Source organism: Macaca fascicularis, chromosome 6, assembly GCF_037993035.2.
Source record: "Macaca fascicularis isolate 582-1 chromosome 6, T2T-MFA8v1.1".
NCBI classification, from domain to species: domain Eukaryota; kingdom Metazoa; phylum Chordata; class Mammalia; order Primates; family Cercopithecidae; genus Macaca; species Macaca fascicularis.
In genome coordinates this window covers 160,394,745-160,416,723 of record NC_088380.1, presented here as the reverse complement: position 1 = coordinate 160,416,723, position 21,979 = coordinate 160,394,745, and the positions used below count along the sequence as shown (strand labels likewise).

General features: G+C 42.4%; 1 protein-coding gene across 9 annotated transcripts in view; it reads right to left on the bottom strand.

Moving 5' to 3' along the window:
- The window catches only part of GRIA1 (glutamate ionotropic receptor AMPA type subunit 1), a 321,912-nt gene that overhangs the window by 162,994 nt on the left and 136,939 nt on the right, over positions 1-21,979 (bottom strand). For all 9 annotated transcript variants that reach the window (XR_010587683.2, XM_073994634.1, XM_045394430.3 and 6 more), the window contains exon 3: positions 1,623-1,862. Coding sequence is in view for 8 of the 9 variants with exons in the window: in XM_073994634.1 (XP_073850735.1) it covers positions 1,623-1,862 (240 nt within the window). In the remaining variant the exon portion in view is untranslated. The remainder of the gene's footprint in view (positions 1-1,622; positions 1,863-21,979) is intronic.

Genomic DNA, 21,979 nt, shown 5'->3' with positions numbered 1-21,979 from the left:
ATATAGTACCTGGCCTCAAGAATCATCTGTAGATTCGTTCTGCTACGCCTTCCTATGTTTGTTTCCTTTTCAGTACAAGTTGGTTGGTGTGTTTGAGATTAACATTTACTGAAAATTTACTGTGTGTCTGGCACTGTTCTACTGGTTTTAATTCACTTAATCTTTCAAGGTAGATACTATTATTATCCCTATTTTACAGTGTGGAAATTGAGGCTCAGAGAGATTTAGTCATTAGTCCAAGGTCACACAGCTAATAAATGGCAGAGCTCTGAGCTCTGAGTTCTGAGGTAGGTGGAGCTCTTTTGAGAGTGTGGGTGCTTCTGCTGCCCCAGAGATGATCTCACACAAGCAAAGGTACATTTTTCCAACTTTATTACTTCCAGGCCTCCAGTTTCATTATGCTGCAAAGCTGTCCTGAAATAGACCTCCAAGTGACCCCTGAAGTAGTTGCAGTCTGAGAGGGGAAGTCATCAAAGTGGGGACAGTGAAGGGAAAATCAAAGAAAATAGGGTGTTTCTGGTTTCTTCTTCTGTTGGCTCCTTCCCATCTGAACAATGCCTGCCTAACTGCCTGAAAAATCACTTTCACAAACTGCTCTCCAGCTCAAAAGTCTTCTAAGACTCCCTGCAGGCAACCACATCAGTACTGTACTCCTGTCTCACCTTTCAGGCCTGGCATGACCCATTTATTTGTTTACACCAGTAGTGACTAAGTTATTACAAGACTATTTAGTATACAGTGGGAAGGTAAGACAGTACAAGACAAACATTACGGGAGCTGGAGAGAGCGCTCCCATCCAGAGAACTGGGGAATAGGGAAAGTGGTATTTGAACAGCCTGCAAAAGAGGAGAAGGATTTACAGATGTAGATTGGAGAAGGGAAGTGCATTCCAGAAAACTGGAATAACATGAGTAAAGACATAGAGAGGAAAAAGTATAGAAAACATTTGGAAAATGTGATGTTAAATGCAAAGGAGGAAGAACTAGAAAGCCCAGAGAAGGATGAAGATTATGATGAGGATGAAGATGATGATGATGATGATGATGATAACATCTAACACCAGAAAGAATTTTGAGTTTTTACTATGTTGCAGGCACTGAACACTTTGTAGTCATCTCATTCAGTTTCATAAAACCTTTATAAGGTAGAGACTGTTTTTGTCTTCATTATAGACATGAGAAAATGAAGGTATAGAGAATTTTATCCCCATTATACAGATGCTGAAATTGAGGCAGAGAGAGTTCATCCAAAGTCAAACAACTGGAGAAGACAGAACCTAGGTTTCAGATTCAAATCTGTCTGACTCCAAAGTCTGAGATTCTTTGGCACTGAGTTCGGACTCAGGAGCCATGAAAGCTTGGTGAGCTGTAGAGCGACTTGGTGCATTAAGAGAATTATTCTCAGAATGTGTTTCCAAAATGAATTAGAGGTTACTACTGATAAATGCATTTCCAAAATGAATTAGAGGTTAGCTACTGATAAATCAGTCAGATTTCTCAGAAATAAAGCATTTTGGATAATTTTCCCACATTTTTCAGGGAAGCAGTGAGGCGTCATTCTCCTTTCTGCTGGTAATTTTCTCTCCATCCCTCAAAATCTTCCTCCCCTAACCCTTGGCTTACCCCGGTCAGCATCATAAATGTAGACAAATTTCTGCCACTTGTAATGGTCGATGATGCTGATGAGGGCATCCTGCAGTTCAGGGCGCAGCTGAAGGACAAACTGATTGGATGTATCAACGGGAAAGCTCGGCGTAATGAAGCAGACGTGGAGGGCTCCACAGAAGGAGGTCAGCATGTTGACAGTCCTACGTTCATAAAACCCAAAGATGGCATAGACTCCTTTGGAGAACTGGGAACAGACTAGAAGAAGAGAAGAGAAGGATTAATGAATAGAAGACTGCAAAAGTGGTCAGATGACTCCAAAATGAATCCATCCGCTAGTTCATCCATCCAACCCATCAACTATCCACCCAACCATCATCTATTCATCTACCCATCCAACAAACCAATCCATCCATCAGTCTTTTCGACACACCAGTCTATCCAACTGTCCATCCATCCTACCCATCTAACCATCCCACTCACACATTCACCTGTTCAACACGTCCTTCATCTGTGTAAATCCGATTTTATTAGGTATCTATTACAAGCCAGAAGTTTTCATGGTTGTTAATTATAGTAGCCATATATATGAGACACTTTCATCTATTACCTTACTTGGTCTCTACAATGACCCTGTTGAGGTTAGAAAGGGATGACTGAGTCATTGTTTTAAAGGGGAGAAACCAAGGCTCAGAAATTTACTGAACATGTTCAAGGTAGCACAGCTAGGACATATGACTTGAGCAGATATCTTGACTCTTAATCTAATGATCTTTCCCTCACATTGTCTATCAGTTAAAGGCAAAGCATAAAAAGGTGCTACAGGAAGAATCCAGCTATTGCTGCTGATACATGTTTAAGAAAACAAGTGTTGATTTTCCCAGTCTGGCCCTTAACTCTCAGTGTTCATTTGTCTGCTAATGCTCATTTTGTGCTTGTACATCTTGCTAGCTGATTTTCAGACCCCCCAGTGTATCAGTCATAGTAATAGCTTAGCTGTGAGAACATACCCACAAGATCAATTCTGTAGGATCCCAATGCAGTTACCAATCCTGGTTTGCGGTTGATTACACTTCTAGTTAAAATATAATGCTAAAAAGACCAAGGTCATGGGATTAAACTCAAGTCAGTAAGCTCCTAAACTTTGTTTTACTGTATGATATAGGATGAGAGTTCATAATCTTTGCCCCAGTGAGACCAACCCCAAGGCCATCTTCAGTGCCTAAGAATTGCCCTTCCAAGGTGGATGGTGAGGAAAGTCATTCATTCTTGTCGTAAGAACAGTATTTTAGAGAGCTCTGTGGTCCTTTTACATATATTGGGCTATTTAGTCCTCATCACATCCTTGTGACTTAGGTATTGTTATTTTTTTCTTTTAAGATAAAAAAGTTAATGCTATTAGATCCTTTACTCTTTTTTTACCATATCACCTGCTTCTAGAACCCCACATTGCCATTGTGTATGGGATCTCAAATTACACTATGCGACCATTGCCCAGAAGGTTTCATGAAATAATAGCCCCAGAAGATGCTCCTTAAAAAATAAAAGTCTTCTTTGGTCAACTACAGTTGGGAAGTGGTGCATACTTTGTCCCTGTTTTAGAGTTTCATACTTCACATTAGCTGCATAAAAGATTGTGAGGAATTCTACCCATTTTTATCCCAGATCTTGTCAAATCCATTTGCCTCCCAGACCCGTTTTGGTGAATACTTTAGAAATATTATTGAAAATATTTTGGGCCATGTGCAGTAAAGAATGCAATTAACCAGTGGTACCTAATTGTCTACTGCGAGTCTCCGTTTTCCATCAGTCCCTAGAGATAATGGGCTTTAAAGGTCATAATCTCTTAAAGATTGCCGCTGAACCATATAACACATCTGTCCTACTCCCACTGAAAACCAGCGTACCATCTGCAGGAAACCTGGCAGGTGATCATTAACATCTGCTTGCATACTTCTAGTTACTGAGATTCTGGTTTCACATAATTCCTGCTTTTGACCCACTCTATAGACCTCCTGGTATCTGAAGGTGGTGTTCATGGCCTTGAGCTTTATGACATTTGGTTTTCAGTGACAAAATCAATTCTCTACCCAGAAGCCAGAGAGATCTTATTGAAACAACAAAGACAAAACAAACAAAACACATTGTTCTTCCTCCTTGTGCAAATCCACTCAAAGTTTTCCCTTTGCACACAGGAAAAGCCTCAACATCTGACCATCACACAGAGCGTGAATAGCCTGCTCCTCTGACCTCACCTACCTTACACCCCTCTTCTACTCGCTGCCTGCTGTAGCCACACTGGCTTTCGCTCTGTTCCTCTGGGCTCCGAGCTCATTCTGCTTGGGAGACTCTGCACCAGCTGCTCCCCTCCTGCCTGCAATGCTCTTCCCTTACCTCTTTGCAAACATCACTCCTTTGTAGCAGTTGTGCCTTAGCCCAAATCTCACCTCTCTGTATAGATCTTGCTTCATTACCTCTTCTAAATAGTGACCCCTCATCAGTCTGTATCACATCACTCTGTCATATTTCCCATCCTTTAATTATTTTATCTAAAATAATTGTCGTGGTTTATTTGTATGTACGTGTGGCTGTTTGGGTCACTGTGAATTCCCTGAAAATAAGGACATGCTTGTTTGTGCCCAAAAGCCAGCAGGGAGTCTGGGACATGGTAGATGCTTAATAAATATTTGATGAATAAAAGAATGATGAGTGCTTGATGAGGGCATACGACCTGCAGTAGGGGCAGAGGAGGAGCTGAACTCAAACAGAGATGACTGTTGGTTCACCCTGAACCACTTGCTTCCCTGCCTGGGTTGTTGTCTTCTAAGGTAGCCATTAATCCTCTGCCACTCACACTATTTTCTCCTGCACCCTAATGAGGACACTCTATCTATCCACAACCCACAATAGGCACTGTCTTTAAATGTCTATTGTAATAACTAGAATCAAGATTTCTATAAATGTGATTTACCTACTAGGAAGCATACATCGTGTATTATTCTCCCAGTGTTAAATATAGATTTGCCAAAATGCACAATCAATCTTCCAGGGTGAAGTGTATTTGGGGAGCACATAAACCCCATTAAAATATTATAATATGCCTCTACAGTATTTTTTGGAACTCTTCTCTCTCCTTGCTGCAATAAAATATTATCCTGCAGGATATAAATCTTATGATCCAGATCTATTCCCTCATGTCATCTACTTGGTTTCACACATTTAGTTGGGCCTCTGGAGACCTCATGGATGGTGTTTCTTGCTAGGACTTCAGAAGTGAAGTAGGAAAGGGTGAGATGGGGGTGGACAAAATGGGAGCAGGCAGACACAACAAATCCTTAGACACACAGGAGGCCGGGACATTTCCCCCTTCAAATTATCTCCTTGTTTTCCCCTTCTGCAAACATGTCTTACCTTAAACAGAGTGCTTTATCCTCTAAGGCTAAGAGGGTGCATTTACCCACTACTCCCTAAAAGAGCATGGCTTGGAGGTAGCCTGGCCTGGATTTACTTGAGTTAACCCTGGCTCCCAGAGTTGCTCAGTGCCTGACTGTCAGGCCATTTTTATACTTCAGCCAAACCTAAGCACCAGCAGAGAGAGAGAGGAAGAAAAAGAAAGAGAGAGAGAGAAAGAGACAGATAGACCCTATAGGCCCAAGGCCTGTGGGAGAATGCAGTCATTGGTTAAATGTTGGTACATATAATTAGTAGTTGTGAGGTATTATATCTACTTTGAATCTGTCACAACCAATATTCAATCAGAAGAGATAACAAGGTTCTGTAGACAAAGTACTAGGCTAGCTGTCTGAAGACCTGGACAATTCTCTTTTTGGTTTTATCATTACAGAGTACTTGTATGACTTTAAGTAAATCCCACGCTCTCCTGGACCTCAGCTTTCCCATCTGTGAAATGATTGTTTGATCTCTGTAATGTTTAATGCCCCTTCAGACTCTGACATTCTAGAGTCTAGTCTAATTGATTGGAAAATGTTTACTGATTCGACAACACTTTAGTTATTTAGTCAAATTTTAACAACCCCCAGTGCACTTTTTCAAATCCAGTAAGCAGGTAAGTCTCTGAGTTCTTGAATTCCCTTGTAACAAAATCCTGGAAGCCTGCACTAACTGTTCCCCTCCTGCCGGCAACCTACTTTTCTTACCTCTTTGCAAAGATCACTCCTTTGCAGGAGTTGTGTCTCAGCCCAAATCTCACTTTCCTGAACAGATTTACCTTCGTTTCTTCTTTTAAATAGATGCATTTGGAGTCTTAAGAGTTAAGACACAACTTTTAACCTGCTATGTGAATAAGTTATCCAGTACAGAGATGAAAGGAGGCAGACTAGAAAGGGAGCCAGAGATGGAGCCTACATTGTCAGATATGATGAGTAGGAGAGAAGAGATGGGGCATTTTTCAGAATCAGAACTCCGTGCATACTGGGTTAATGTATAGACTTCCATCATGTTGCTGGGATGAAATGTAGTGTTCACCGCTTAGAAAGCATTGGGATATTAGTGTTCTCTTTCTTTCTTCTTCTTCTTTTTGCTTTTTTTTTTTTGAAACAGGGTCTAACTGTGTCACCTGGGCTGGAGTGCAGTGGTGCCATCATGGCTCATGCAGCTCCAAACTGTAGAGATGGGATCTCATTATGTTGTGCAGGCTGGTCTTGAACTGCTGGCCGGCCTCAAGTGATCCTCCCATCTCAGCCTCTTAAAGTGCTGGGATTGCAGGTGTGAGCCACTGTGCCTGGCCTGTAATGCTTCCTGATAGTAATAATGAGAGCTGATACTTCAACACCTGCCAAGTGCCAGACACTGTGCCAAGGACATTTCCCTGCATTAACTCCTTTCATTCCTTGAGGTGGGTTTCAAATTGGAGAAGTGAGGTCCAGAACCAGCACAAGGCAAGCTGAGATATGACCTTTACCAGTCTGACTGCAGAGCTTGAGCCCTTAATGTCTGTGATATGTCGTGGATGTTTGAAATAGTCTTGGGACATGGGTCAGCTTCAGTTTCTAGAAAATCCTCTCATGTAGCACACTGCCTTCCCCTGATGCCAGGTAAAGAGGCATTACTACATTAGAATCTATTGAACTATAAGCAAATAAAATTGAGTGGTATGTTTGATTTATTCCTGTCTCATCCCTGGGAAGTCTATACACATACACACCTATTCTTCGGTCCATCTATCAATCCACCCACCATTCGACACCCAGCATCCGGCCCTTGTGAAGACACTATGTTAGGCAATGGAGATACAATGGTAAACCAGCCCATCCCCAACCACTTTGGGACTCTCACTTTAACAATGGGAGAGACTGACAACTATGTAGGCAATGGCAATTCAGTCTACACGCTATGTTAAGGATGAGTTCAGCAGGCAGGGACACCTAACCCCAGCCTTTGGGGACCTCAAAGAAAGCTTCCAAGAGGAAGTGCCAGTTTTGACACTGAAAGGTAAGGAGGAATCATCCAGGAGAGGGGTTTTGGTACAGTTACATGTGCATAAAGAGTATCATATACGGGTAGAAGGAACAGCAACAGCAAAGGCCTGGCAGAGATATAGAGAGCATTCAGGGAACCCTGCCAGAGTGTCAGATTCTGAGGGCCCTGCCTCCAAGAAACTCTGCAGTAGAGTGTGTCCAACAATCAGAGTGAGTAAAAAATGAGGCCAGGAATTCCCTCTTGGGGAGGCAGGAGGGCAGGAACCAGTAAGGGCAGGAAAACCCACACGCTGCACGGCGCGGGCTGTGCAATTCCATTCTCAGCTCACTCAAACCTCTTTGATAATCACTCCTGGTTAGGGCATCATCCACTTAGTATCAATAAATCTCCCAGCCCTGGGCACTGGCCCTGACAGCTCTCTCCCAGGGAGGGAACTCCTGGCATTAGCAACTCCTTTTTTATTGTCACTTCATTTAAGACCTCTCACACCGACATTTCTCCTTGGATCCTGGCTCCAGTCCCTGGGAATGTGGCAGCCTTATTGTAAATAGCAGATAATGAGGTGACAGGACAACTTCATTTTAGGGGAGGGAGATCAAAAGTATGTGTGAATGGGAGGACTTTCAGGCGTTCATTCCCCTCCCAGAATAATTCTATCCTTATTGATGGGAATCACATTCTTGATCATCAGACTCTAATGTTGTGACATCAAATGATGTGCTTTATTTCCATCACTCAGAGGACAATAAGAGTGCCTGTCCATCCCTTCTTATACTCTCTCGCATCCTAGATATAATGCTGACATGCAAAGAATTACCATAATAGATATAAATCATCCCCAAGCCCTCTAAACAATATCACATTTACTTAGGATTCTGTGACACATCTAGGGCGTCTATCATTTACTCGATAAAATGTTATCATTTGTTTAGTAAATTCAACAAATATTTATTGGCACCAGAAACTAATATTGTCAGAAAATTGGGGTACCACAGTAACACAAGACAGACATGTTTTCTACCTTCACAGAGCTTAAGCAAGAGTTCAGTGAGTTTTACATTAAGGAAAATAAAGGGTGATTTGAGAGTAATAAAGGGATCAGCCACAGCATAAATAATCATAACTGCTATTATAGCCAGTGTTAACTGAGTCCTTAGCAGAGGCCAGGCACAGTGTTAAGCACCTTGTTCCTGTATCCAGGTAGAGGGACCACTTTATACAAATCACCTAGATGAGAGAGAAGGGAACAACAGAGAAACTCAAGAAACACCAGTATGACTGGGGTTGGGGTATGGCACAGAGTTGGAGGTGGGTGGGGACTAGGTTGCCAAGGGCCTTGGCCAGTCTGGAGAAGTTAAGTCGTTGCGTCATGTATCAATGTAGCATTTCACTTTGGTTTTGGATTCGTCTCAGCCTCCCAAGAACTGTCTTCATCCAGGCCCTGGTGCCCAGTTGGAAGATGGCTGCAAAAGGAGATGTGGAAGAAGAGCCATCCTCCCAGGTCAGATTTGTGTATTTATTATTAAGCATGGGTCTTAATTACTAGGCACTGAAAGCCAATGAGATGTGGTACCGCATATGAGGCTAAGAATTAGAACAAGGCTGGGTTCACTGCTTCTGGAATTTAGACTCACCTTGTGGGCTGACATATGTAGCCAAGGGCACAGGGCCAGGGCAAGCAGACTGATCAACTGGAGCTTTCCTTGTAAAATTCTTCAGGTGCCTGACATGATTGTGGAGAAGTAAGTGCAAAGAAGCACGTCTGTGAACAAGCCCCTTCTCCTCTCTGGGCTGCATTTTCCCTATCTGGACAACGGAGTTGAAACTAAATCAGTGTTTCTCAAACTTGTTTTTGTTTTGGTGAAGTACCTATAATAGAACTTTTGTACTCATTGGGGATGTGTAGTCCTACAGATGGAAATTTTCTGTTTCTTCTCTCTATCTTTCTTCTATCTAATCATTCACCCATCCAACAAGAGTTTGCTGAGCATGTAGTGGATGCTAGGCAGCAAGCTGGTGCTGGGGGTATACATCACTGGATAAAAAGACAAGTCCCTGCTCTCTTGGAGCTTAGGCTCTAGAGAATAAGAGAGAGGACATATGAATAAACAAGGCCATTTTGGATGCTGCGAATGTTACAAAGAAAATAAAATAGGATGATGTGAGAGTGACTGGCAGGACTATTTTAGACAGATGGTCATGGAGACCTCTCTGTGTCACTAGCATTGGAGCTGAGAAACGAACCCTAAGAAGGAGCTAGCCAGGCTAAAGGCTAAAGAAACAGTCTCAGGCAGAGGGAATGGAACAGAGGCTTTGAATGAGGTTCAGGAACAAGACTGAAGAGCTTGAGAAACAGAAGGCCCATGTGGACACAGTATAGGGGGAAAGGAGGAAAGCAGTAGAGATGAAGGTGAGGAGAAAGAGATCACATAGCTCTCTGAGTAAAACTGAGCTCCTCTAAGGTATCCAGCACTTGACGTGTGGCATGGAGAGCCCTAGCACATCACTTTGGCCTAAGAGGGTCAGTCCTAGCTGGTCTCACAAGACCTTTCCTCTCTAACATCCCATAGCTCAAGTCCATGGATAGAGACAATGGAGGGGAAGGTTGTTGTGACTCAGTGGTATAACCTAGGAAATGGGAACAGGAACATCTGACTTAAGTGTAATGACATGACAAACATGGGATGGTCAGTGAGTTCACTGAGCTGCAGCATAGACGTGACTGTTTTTTGGTTGTTTCTCGGCCGTAGGCTCTGGGCCTACACTCATGCCCCTGCTCCAGCCTGCACAGGCCTCCTGCCTCTTTCCTTCTTTCTTTTCAGATCCTTTCCATTCTTTAAAAGTTCAGATCAAATGCCATCTCCTTCATAAAGACCCTTACGCCTCCCCAGTCCTAGCTATAAACTGAAAGTCTCCACCTATCTTTTAAATGTACCTAGAAATGTGTGCGTCTTATCAGTTTTTATCTAACATCCATGCTTTATTAGTTTAGGTTCTGTAATCTGTAAGAACAGAATGTTGAAAGGATATGAGGAAGCCCCAGCTGAAAAAGTGCCTCATATAAGACAGAAACTGCAGCAGCTCTAGAAATCTAGATGTCAACAATTCATGGACAGTCTCTTTAGAGTCTCACCATTGCTCCAGTCATTTGCGATAACTGTTTATACAGTTCAAGACTAGCCTTGCTTAGGCATGGGCCACCCCTGGGTCAAGGGAAGCAGAACAACTATCTGTGTTACTAAGCTACCAGCCAAGTTACTAGCCAGAAGAAAATTAAGGTGCTGTGAACAGAGAGGAGATGCATGCTGGGCATATCAAGCCAACAGATGTCTACTAAATGTCTGATTGCAGTATTTCATAAATTAGAGCCCAAAATCACGTTAGGAGCTCCATAAATGTCCACAAATGTGTTAGGAACTACATACATCTAAACACTGAGTATTAAATAAGGATCTATGTCTAACTCAGTCCTTATTGTCTTTCCCCTGTGGGCTAGACACTGTGGAATAGAGCGGTGAATAAGACAGATGATGCCTTTGCCCTCATAAAGCTTATATTATTCTTCATATCCCTTTGAAGGATCCCCATAATGACTACACAATATTTTTGGTACATGAGTGAATATAAGAATAAACGAATGAATGTGAGTCATTTACCTATTTTAATACAGGGATATTAAGTTGACCCACCTTTCTTTCATGGCATGTCTTGCACCAAATGAATTGATTATTTTATTTTATATTATCAAGTAACTTTTTGTGTATTTATGCCTTTTCACCTGAAATTGAGATGTAAGCTCCCCTGAAGGAAGAGGTTCTCCAAATCCTCATTTTTTTCTGCTAATATAATGAACAATAACTCATACAGAGCTAGGTAGGGAATAACCAAAATTGCATGATGCTGTTACTTGTTTCATATTCTTCTAAATTAGGCTGCCCATCTAGCATCCACAGGTCTGGAAGATACGTAATACTCCCCTGTGCTTCAGTCCCCTGAACTTGATCACTCCCTGTTAGCTTAGGCCAACAGAGAATGAAGCTGTGCTCTTGGGCTGGCACTCAAATCCCGCCAACCTTAATGTATTCCACCCACAACACCCAGTCTCCTCAGCCATTTCTCCCCAGGCAAGAAGATTTACATCCCATTACAGAACTCAACCCTGAAGATGTTGAACGGATTCAAAATGAGGGCATTTTCACCCCATATGGCAAACTCCTTAGCATCACTGTGTACCCATGTGTTATTATGAGAAGAGGATCTTTCAGGGATGGTCCATAGAGTGACTCAACGTGTATGACCTTGATCTATCACTCCACCTAAGAGCAGTCATAGAGTCATGGATTGTTAGTACAGAAAGGTACCTGGCCTTGAAGGACTATTGGCCTAGAAAAAAGCCTAGACAGCTGTCTAAACAACTCCATTTTAAAGTGTATTTAATTTACATGTGCCTGGAATATGCAAAACCTGGTGTCCAGAGCATTACTAGTGATAAGTAGAGAGCCTCCTACCTCACATGATATTGGCATAGTAGTCACCCCCAACTACCCATTTGTTCTGAGAAGCTAGTACTACTTAGAAAAATACTATTCTTCTTCTTATTTATTATTGTAGTTATATCACCTATTGAGTGTTTACTATGTTCCAAATTCTATTCTTGGCACTTCACATGCATTTTATCACTTACTCTTCACAATAACTCTCTAATTTCTTTTTCCTATTTCATGCATGAGGAAGCTGAAGTTCAGGGAGATTAATTAATCTTCTCCAAGTCATTCATGTGGTGAGTGGCAGAACTGGGATATAAATAATGTTCTGTCCTACTCCATGGCCTGTGCCCTAAACCATACTACTCCATCCCCTGAGAGTCCATCAACACAAACCAGAGCTTTCATTCTTTGGATAATAATAACAGCCAACACTGAGCACTCACTATGTGCCAAATACTAACCTAAGTGCCTTACATGAATACTCGTTTAATGCTAATTTGATAGCACAGGTTGGGAATGCAATGGTTATTTTTATTTCATAGAGAGAAAACTGAGGCTAATTAACTTGCACAAAGTCATATAGCCATTAAGTAGAAGATTCAGAATCCAAACACAGGCATTCCAACTTCAGAGTCCTCACTTTGCTCTTCTATGCCAGGTGTAGGCAAACTTTTTCTGCAAAAAGCCAAATAGCAAATATCTTAGGTTCTGTGGGCCATATGGTCTCTGCTGCACTACTCAATGCCACTTTTATAGCATGAAGGCAGCTAAAGACAATATGTAAACAAATGAGTGTGGCTGTGTTTCAATAAAACTTTATTTAGAAAATCTGGCATTGGGCTGGGTTTGGCCTGTGGGCTGTAGTTTGTAAACTCCTACCCTACACTATTCTGCTGCTAGATAGCAAGGATGAAATGCTGACAATTTGGGAGAGGTAATCATAACTTATAATGTATTATACAATTTTTCAATCTCTTACATTAATTTTCTGTTGTGAATACTCAGTAAGGTAGGCAGGACAGGAAGGATGACCTTTAAACCCATGAACAGATGAGGAGCCAAGGGTCATGCAAGGATGGACACAGGTCCGAGCCTACGTATTCCTTTTCCACTTGTGGTTCTTTCATGGTGACTCTGGGTGCTCTTAAGAAGAGTAAGGGAAAGGAACCCTGACAGGACCAGAGTTGTGGTTGAGATCCCAGTTTCACTGAAGACCACTGCTTGCTGATGTATGTACAAGACTCAACGGGACTGTGAAGCTCACAGATAGAGTGCAACTAACATGTTGGAACAAGGACAGAAATTCTGAGTTCTAGGCTTCCTCTTCTTAGCACTGGCCAGCTTTGGAGGCTAGGTCACTGCTCCATGGCTAAAAGCCACTCTGATGAGATGACAGAGGAGACCCCAGTCTTGAGAGGGCAGGTGTTCTCAGAGGTTCATTCAAAAAGTGGATATGTACTGAGGGACTCACAACATTGTGGATGGACCCTTTGGGGCCAAGACTTCACCACATGTGGTGACTCACCAGGAATGCTGGGCCAGGGGCTCAGTCTGGAACTGGGGTGAAGAGCTCTGTTTGAAATAAGGGATCTGAGACTTGGGGTCTGAGCCTTGGGTCAACAAGGCTTATTCTTGGGTTAGGCTCAGGGGCCACGGTAAAGGCTACAGTCCAAGGCTGGAGTGAGTGTTCACTCAGTCTCATCTGGGGCTAGGAGGTGGGATTCACTTAAGAGCCCTGTTAGGGAGTACATCTACCTAACTCTGTGTGTGTGCAGTCTTTGTGAACTAGCACATGAACCAGCCAAAGCAGAACAAACAAAAGCAAAGCCATTAGCCAAAGAGAAGTGGGTTGTGGGAGAGATTAGCTTTATGGCTTCCCCTCCTGGCCCAGTCATCTCCGCAATCCCCACAGTCACAAAGCACCTTCTGCTGGTTCATGAATGAACCTCTACTGCAAGGAACAGCAGGCAAATCATTCATTAAATGAACACAGACTCTTCCTTTGGCTATCTTAATTTCTGTTCCTTGGGTGGGTGGCAGAAAAAAATCTTTTGTTTCTTATTTGCCATTCTTTTCCCATGAAAATCATATATGCAAATAGGTTTTCCTAGGCCAACCAGCAAGCATTCACTGTGATGCATACCCATGAACTTCATCAGCATCTGTCAATCAAGACAAAACTTTACTGAAAGCTACAGAGTACAGCCCAAGGGTGCCGTAAATCAGCAAAATTCATCTTCTAGCTAGGATTTATCCACTGAGGAAGTGAAAGTACAAAAAATGGACGATAAAATAAAGCTATGGAACATAAGAAGTTCTGCATCTTTAAAACCAAGTGGCAACACCAGAAACTAAGTCCCACTTCATCTATATCTGAATTCACTCCTGACCCATGCCCTCAACTGATTTCTGGAGCTGTGAGCACTAATTAAGTTGAATGGTAGATGCGGAAGAAAAGCTGAATCATTTTTATTTCTGTTTTTATAATCTATGGTCTCAGCAAAGCCTGCAGAGAAAACGACATTTGAAACAAATGCTCGGCCAATAGAGTCTTGCAATGCACATGTACTTGCCTTTCCTTTTCTGCAGGGGTGTGAGATCAATCAAGAGTCTGCCAATAAGGGCACTTTGAACTCTAAGGCTGTGAGTTCTGACCCGGCCTATCTCTCCCACCACATCTGCTTCGAGGCCATGCCCCCTCTGCCTGGGCTTCATGTTGGTCTTTCTCTTACCTTTCAGGACAGTCCCAGCTGTCTTGCCTTGAGGCTTTTGAACAAGCTGTTATCTCCTAGCAAGCTCTTCCAGCCCTCTTTAAGTGACTGACCCCTTCTCATTCTTCAGATCTCAGCTTAAAATGTTCTCTCTTCATAGAGGCCTTCTCTAAAAAATATAGCCTACTCTTTATTCTCTATTGCAGTACCTTGTTTCTTTCCATCATACTTTATCTCTATCTTTATGTTGTTTACCTTTTGGTTTATTTGTTTAATTTTGTCTCCTTGATTAGGGGAAGAATCATGTTTATTTTACTTATCACTATTGTCCTAGCATCTACCACAGTGCCTGGCACATGGGAGGCATTGAAACATGTTTGCTGAATGGAATAAATGCGTAAATCACCAAGTAAGCTGCAGGTTCTTTATATGACCTTAGTCATTTCTCCTCTTTGGGAGTTGTTTCCTCATAAGTAAAATAAGTGAGATTTAATTAGCTCTAACACTCTTTCACCTCCCTAACTTACACATTTTCTTATTTACCATTTTACAGAAGGAGGAATGGAGGCATGACAACCAACAGCACATGCTGCCCAGCCCAGGGACCAAAACTCAGGCCTCCCGGACAATTTCAACCACTGAGACTTTAGCAAAAGCTCAGCTGCCTTCTCTGCCAAGATGCTCCTCACCACCCAGTATTTAGTTCCCTTTGTACCAACATTTGAATCACTTTTCAAAGTTTCTCAAAACGTGGCAGGACATAGCTCCTGGTAAGTAACCGAATTCCGGAAGACATTTGGAGAAAAAAATGCATTTCTCACTATCCTGGAGTGTTCTCTTTGTGTATCCCTGCTAAAATTAAGAGTTCCAGGAAAAAGACTGGGATTCAAATTAATTCTGGAGAAAACAGTAAGCAAGGAAGAAGGGAGTATAAGGCGCAGGAACACGTATACTGTGAAATTGGGGGAAGCATTTGAGGAAAGAATGAAAATGAAGCAAATGTACCAGTTTTCCTGCTTCTGCATAACTTGCTTACAGACGGATCCATGAGCGGGAGCCTCCCTGCCCCTGATTCACTCTCCAGCCTCATTCTTAACAGTTTGCCAATCACCTGAGGCCCCACCCACATAGTTGCATATGAACCATTTCCTTCTAGGCCTGCATACTTCTGCATATCCTCCTCAAAAATGCCCCTGCACACCTGGAAAACTTCTACACATCCTTCAAGACCCCAGCCAGATGTTGACCCCAGTGGAAAGCTTTCCAATTCTTTCAGAATAAATTCATTACTTCCTCCTCTAAGGTGCTAATATACTTCCTGTCTTAGCACGTATCTTGATATTCTATAATTTCACATTTTCATATCTATCTTCTTCATCAGACTGTGAACTTCTGTAGGACAGGGCCGGGTCTAATCTATTTGGAAAGTTTCAGGGCCTGTCCCTGACCCTGACATAGTAGATGTTCAATAACGGTTTATTGAATATGTATTGGTTTGCTCACCTGTGACATGAGGACCATACTATCTGCCTTACCTGCTGTGAGGATCAAATGAAGGAATAAGCTTACCAAAGTCCTAGATACATGTGAGCCATCCTTTTATTTAAACTGCACAGCCCAAATATGAGGTGGGCTGCACGGGATATTATTATTGTCCTTTTCCAGATGAGCTTCCAAGGGTTAAGTTGCTTGCTCTGAGTAGCACAGCCAATAACTATCAATCTCAAAAAAGAAAACCCAGCTGCCTGACTTTTGGTAGGATTTTCTCCCCCGTCAGATCACATATGCCTTTCAAAAATTAGCTGTAAGTTTGGTCATGCTGATTGACTGGCTGAAGAAAACATGGATGCAGGTGCCTCTAAAGATGTCACAAATGTATTTACAATGCCCACTTTACATCCCCATTCTCAGCCTGGCCTAGGGCTCTGCCACTGCTCACCTGTCGCTGCAGACTTACTGTACTTTATCACTGACCGTTGTCACTTTAATTCATCCCTGCCTCCACCTTGCCCACTTTCCCTTTATCCATCCTCATCCATCCTTCCCCTAGCAGCCAGGTAGCTCTTGTGAAAATGGAAATCACATCCTGTCAAAACAGATCCCCTCAATCCCCTCATACTTTCTCATCATGCTTTGAATAAAGTCTCAACTCCTTTGCATGTCCTCTGAGAATCTGCACTGTCTAAGCCCTGTTGACCTGAACAACCTCATCATTTCCCTTTCCCTCATCTGCTGCTTCTGCAGCATACCATGGCCTCCCCTGATGCTGTTCTCACTGCCCAAAACTCGTCTCCCCCACTTTTGCTTGGCCGGCTTCTTCTTATCTTGTAAGAACCACCTTAAGCAAGTCATCCTGCTGTTCTCGGTCACAACATTTAGTTCGTGTCCTTCACAGAACTTTACTCAAGTCCTAATTACAGTTGAAGCCCTCTTAACTGATGCAATGTGGATGGTGATTAGATTATTTGAAAAAGATACAAAAAAAAAAAAACTTAAAACACTGTGAAGCACATATATTGATCAATATTTTGATATCAGGAACTTGAAGGCACTTACAAATATAAGATCAGATTTTTTCCGTGCATTTCCCCAATCTTAGAGTCATCTCTCCGATACCTAATATTACGATGATTTTAGTGATTCATCCAAGAGACTTTCAAAAGTATTTAGTTTGAAAAAATACTTCCTTTTGCACTCATATTTCACTAGTTCACATAATTTTAATTGTCCAAATATAATAAAAACACAGAAATATAAACAGGTTTGAAAACAAACAGAATTGATTCTTGATTCTAATATGCCACCAGCAAAGTTGATACGAGCAGAAATGAGTTGATCAGAGAAGAGGCTACTGACCAGGAGCTTTTGACTCACCAGGGGCATGAGTGGGAGTCTTTAGAGAGAGTGTGAAGAATGCGATGAATCCAAAGAGATGGTTGAAGGGATAACACTGCATCTAATCATTTATTAGCTTGTTGATTATCTAGTTGTTTGCCTTTTAGGACAAGTTTGTGAGAGTAGAGCCTCTTTCTCATTTCTCAGCATATCTATCTGGTGTACAACACAGTCTTTGCCATTGAGAGATACAACCAATGTCAAGTAAATGAGTAAACAAGAGAGTGGACTGTTTCTCTCCTTAAATGAAGAGATTTTGTTTCCTCATCTGTAAGAGAACAGACATGGACTATGCACACACAGTTATTTCCAGATCCAAATGGTGTTACCATTAACAGGACATGTTTCTTTTTTCCTCCATAGGTTCTGCACACACTCAGAACACTGCATTATTGACTTCCCTTGCACTTCCACACATACACCAAGCAAACCACCACCACCACAGCCATGCTGCTATATAGCCTACAACTGGGACCACCTGTTGGTTTTAGGATGACTACCCCTCCTCCACCCCCTATTGTCTCCTTCAAAACAGCTAAGGAGGGAAGGCCAGTTATGGGCCATGGTGCTAAAGCCATAAAAATCTCTGCTGGATTCGTTTCTTTGAAAGTGCTGTGCAGGTCTAGAGCTGCTTTGAACATGGGAGGGAAGAGCCTTCACTCTGAAGATCTGAGGTGGGAAGCTTGGACCTGCTTTGTTCAAAGCACTGGGCAAAAATTCCTTTTTATTTCCTATTGTTTTGGGTTGGCCTCTTCTGGTCCCCATAGTGCTGAGACCCAGACAGCCAAGATTAGGTGAGAGCCACAGGGAAAGTAGCTTTCTCAGGTCCTCCAGCTCACAGAAGCCAACAGCATAGCTTGGAGCAACAGCCACATAGTAATAAACACTGGGCTTTTTCTCTTCAGTATATTCCTTTGCTTATTTCCCTCACATATCTAAGAAAAGAAAGGGGATCACTGAGGATCTGGAGAACCTGGCACAGCCACGGTGGCAACAAATGATGACGATGATGATGATAATGATTATTATTATTACTTCTAACATTAGTAATAGCTGCTTGCATATATTGAGCACTTTAATGCTAGAAAATAAACTACACATTTTACATTCATTAACCCTTTTAATCTCTAAAACAGCTTAAGAGGGTGTACTTTATTATTATTGTCATTTAACAAAAGAGGGACTAAAACATACGTAGGCAGAGGTCACAGAACTGATAATAGTGGAGCTACAATTCAAACCCCTGTATGTCTGATTCCACAGTATGAGTCCTTATCACTTTGTTACACTACCTTGCAACATATCTATTATAATACCAAAACATTCACTGAATAAGTAACTTTATCGATTCAACATAGTGTATGTGGTATAGTATGGGGAAAACAACAATCAAAACCCTTGCCTTTAAGAGTGTCATTCTAATGCGAAGAAAGACACAGACTTATGAACCACTAATAAAAACTGTATGAGAAAATGAAACAAATCCTACAGTAGAAGCACAGCATGTTCTGCACATTCAGAGGGAAGGGCAGTCCCTTAAAGAGGGAGAACAGGGCAGATTTCCAAGATGAGGATCCTTTAGGACAAGCATGTTTTTAAAAGTCCAAGGAAGAAATGCCTACTACATAGTGTGAATGCATGAATGTGTGTGTGCATGTGTTCCCAAGTGTGTGTACACGGAGCCCCAGTACTGCTTCCAAATCCTTCTCAACCTAGTCACCACTGCACAGCTGGAGTTGTCCTGTAAGATGGAAAGTATTTATAATTCTTGGTTTCAGGGGAGCCGGAGAAGGGAACCCTGAAAGTCTCCCAGTTTTTGTTAACTCTACAATGTCGCTCATCACAGACGTTTCCCACCTGCCTTCTTCTCACTTTCTTCAATGCTGAGACAGTTTAAAGTGTTTCCAATCTTCTCACTTCACTGGCTGTCAACTGGGCTGCAAGCTGGGAAGGCCCTGGAGTCAGCAGAGGGTGCTGTGAAAAGCATGCTGAGGATGTCTTGTGGAAGCAGGAGCTGCATGTTTCAGCTTTACCCAAAGCAGGGAGGAAGGGGGAGGGAAGAGGAAATGAGGAGGAGGAAAGGCATCTTTGCCCTCCTCACAAACCAAGTCTGCCGAGGAAAAGCAGAAAGGGCATGGAAACCATTCAGGGCACTGGCCTGTGAGTCAGCACACTTGAGGACTAATACACAGACCCACCCCTGCCTGTCTCTCTGTATAAGCTTGACAATTTTCTTCCTGTCCCTGGGCTGGAGGCTCTCATTGGTAAAACAAAAGATTTGGCTGCAGTTGCCTGCAGTTCCCATATTCTATGATGATTCTCAGCAGCATAGTGGTGACTAGGAAAGGGACAAAGCTGGTCTGTAGACATGACAGAATTCTAACTGAGAGACTGACTATGGTAACTGCCCTTCTGCACTCACTACTGGATCTGAACACACCATGAAGAGAGGACCATCCAAAGTAGGACTTTAGAACAGGAAAAGGAAATTAGAACAAGAAATCAATAATTTGCTCTACTGTATAGACAAAAAAAAAGCAAACAAATCAAAAACAAAAAAGCAAGACTATGATCCAAGAATAGGCAAAGATGCTCATATACAAGGATCTGAAGAGAGGACAAACGCAGATGAAGATGTAGGTGCATTTTGTTAACTTTTTAAATTGTCTAACAGTGGCCAATTAGCCTCAGTTGCTACCCAGAAGACTGAGATAATGTTCACTGCAATAGTCATAACATAGACAATAAAAGCTATCATTTATTGAACACGCACCAAACACTTGCATTACTAAACATGCTGTAATGTAATTGTTCCCAATAACAATGCCATGAAGAAGGTACTAGAATATCCATTTACAGAGAAAAATATGAAAGTTCAAGGGCACACAGAAATGACAGACATGGAAATCAAAGCCAAGTCAGTCTGAACTTCAGCTCCATGCTTGTAGCTGTCCCATCTTCGGAAAAGCAAACACAGGCAAATAGACTTCCCTCTTTACACCAACTCCCCTGTGATAAGCAGAATCTCATCACTGCTCTATCTGCTCTATCTACTGATTCCAATCCTTCAGGGTCCCACTTAAACACTACCTGTTCTGTGAGAGTCCCAGTCAGAATTAATCAAACCTTCGCTGGGCTCTCATAGTACTCAGATTGTATTGCTATTAGCACACTTAACACTTTCCACCTCGTGTTAGAGTTAAATGTGTCTGATCATCCTTTCATGCTACACCTAAAGCAAATTGCTTAGATGTTTGTTAGGGCACTCAGCATCTCGCATTAATGCTAGCCTGCCTGGGTTTGCCTCCCATCTTATCCAGTGAGTCCTTCCTGTGAGGACAGGAGCTGTGTCCCAGGAATCTTTCTGTCTACCTGATACTTAATAGAGCCTGGGGAACAAAGGCTTTCCGAGCAAGGCTGAGCTATGCAGCCTGTTTCTCTGTTGTCTCTGGTCTACCAACGATGATACCACTCTGGTGGTATTTTTCTCATACCCTTCCCATGATCAGAGTCATTGAACAATTAATTGCTGGGCAGGGGTCAGGAATTCCTGTGTGGAATATCTCTGAGAGAACTGGGGAGGTGGGGGCATATGCAGCTCTCTCCACCTGCCACGCCACTCTCCTCGCTGCTGTCCTCTCTCCTCCAGTAGAGACCTGCCCACTTTTACCTCATTAGAATTCACTTTACAGAGCACATTGCTTGCCCCATTCTTTTACTCTGGAGTTAGTGACTTCCTTCTGACCGGGGAAGAAAGATTGATTCCTTTGAAAAAAATATCATTCTAGATTATTTTTCAAGTGACGGGAGACTTCTGGGTCTGAAAGGCCACCTGGAACACTTGGGCTCACATGTGCCTGTGTCTACTCTGGGCTAGACACCTGAGTGGTTAAGGGAAAAGGGTTTGATGGTAGACAAACCAGGTTCAAAACTACGCTTCGTCCCTTGGGCAAGTTAATTAGTAACTCTGAAACCTTTACTTCCTCATCTGTATTATGGAAATAATAGGACGCACCCAACGGTGCTGCTCTGAGAATCAAATGCATGTAAAACGTGTTTTTGCACAGTTCCTGGCTCAGTAAATAACTGCTATTGTTTCTGTTGCTGCAGTTGCTCTGAGGCTATATTGTTATTGTTTTATAAATAACATTATCTGGTCACTAAGAGAGATAAGAGCAACATGCAGTGGAAAATTGTACCTCTCAGTTAATAAGAAATGCAGAATCACATGTAGCTTCTAGTTGAGAGACTAAGAATAGCTGTAGTTAAGTTTCTGCTTAAAAATAACTCATGCGTTTTTAGGCTATCAGAACCGAACGTGCTTTAGAGAGCATCTTTATCAATTGTGCTAATTTATAGAAATGACATTTCCAGGACCAATCAGCTAAGCTGGGGCTCAAATCCAGGTCTCCTGGCCCTTGTCCATTGTATTTCCTACCATCTCTTGAGCTGCTGCTCTTTTTTTGGATTTAACCACGCTGCATCCCTTCTGCTTTCCCATTAGTCCCTGTGGTCACTGGGCACCATCTGAAGATCCTGCTTTGTCCAGTATCAATAAGATGATGATAATACATCTTGCTACACAGACAGTGCTGAGATGTGCCTATTTCTGTATGCAGAGAAGTTTCCACTCCACTCTAACTGTCCCTTAGCGTCACTCCTACATGAGTTAATTCAGCAGAAACTAATGTGCCAATATCTATATTAGCACTGAGAGCTAAGGGTCTATCCTTTCTTTCAAATGCTGCCAATGAATTCAAATGCTGATGAGAATTGTGCTGGCGTTCAGCTTCAACAGCACAACACACACACACACACACACACACACACACACACACACACA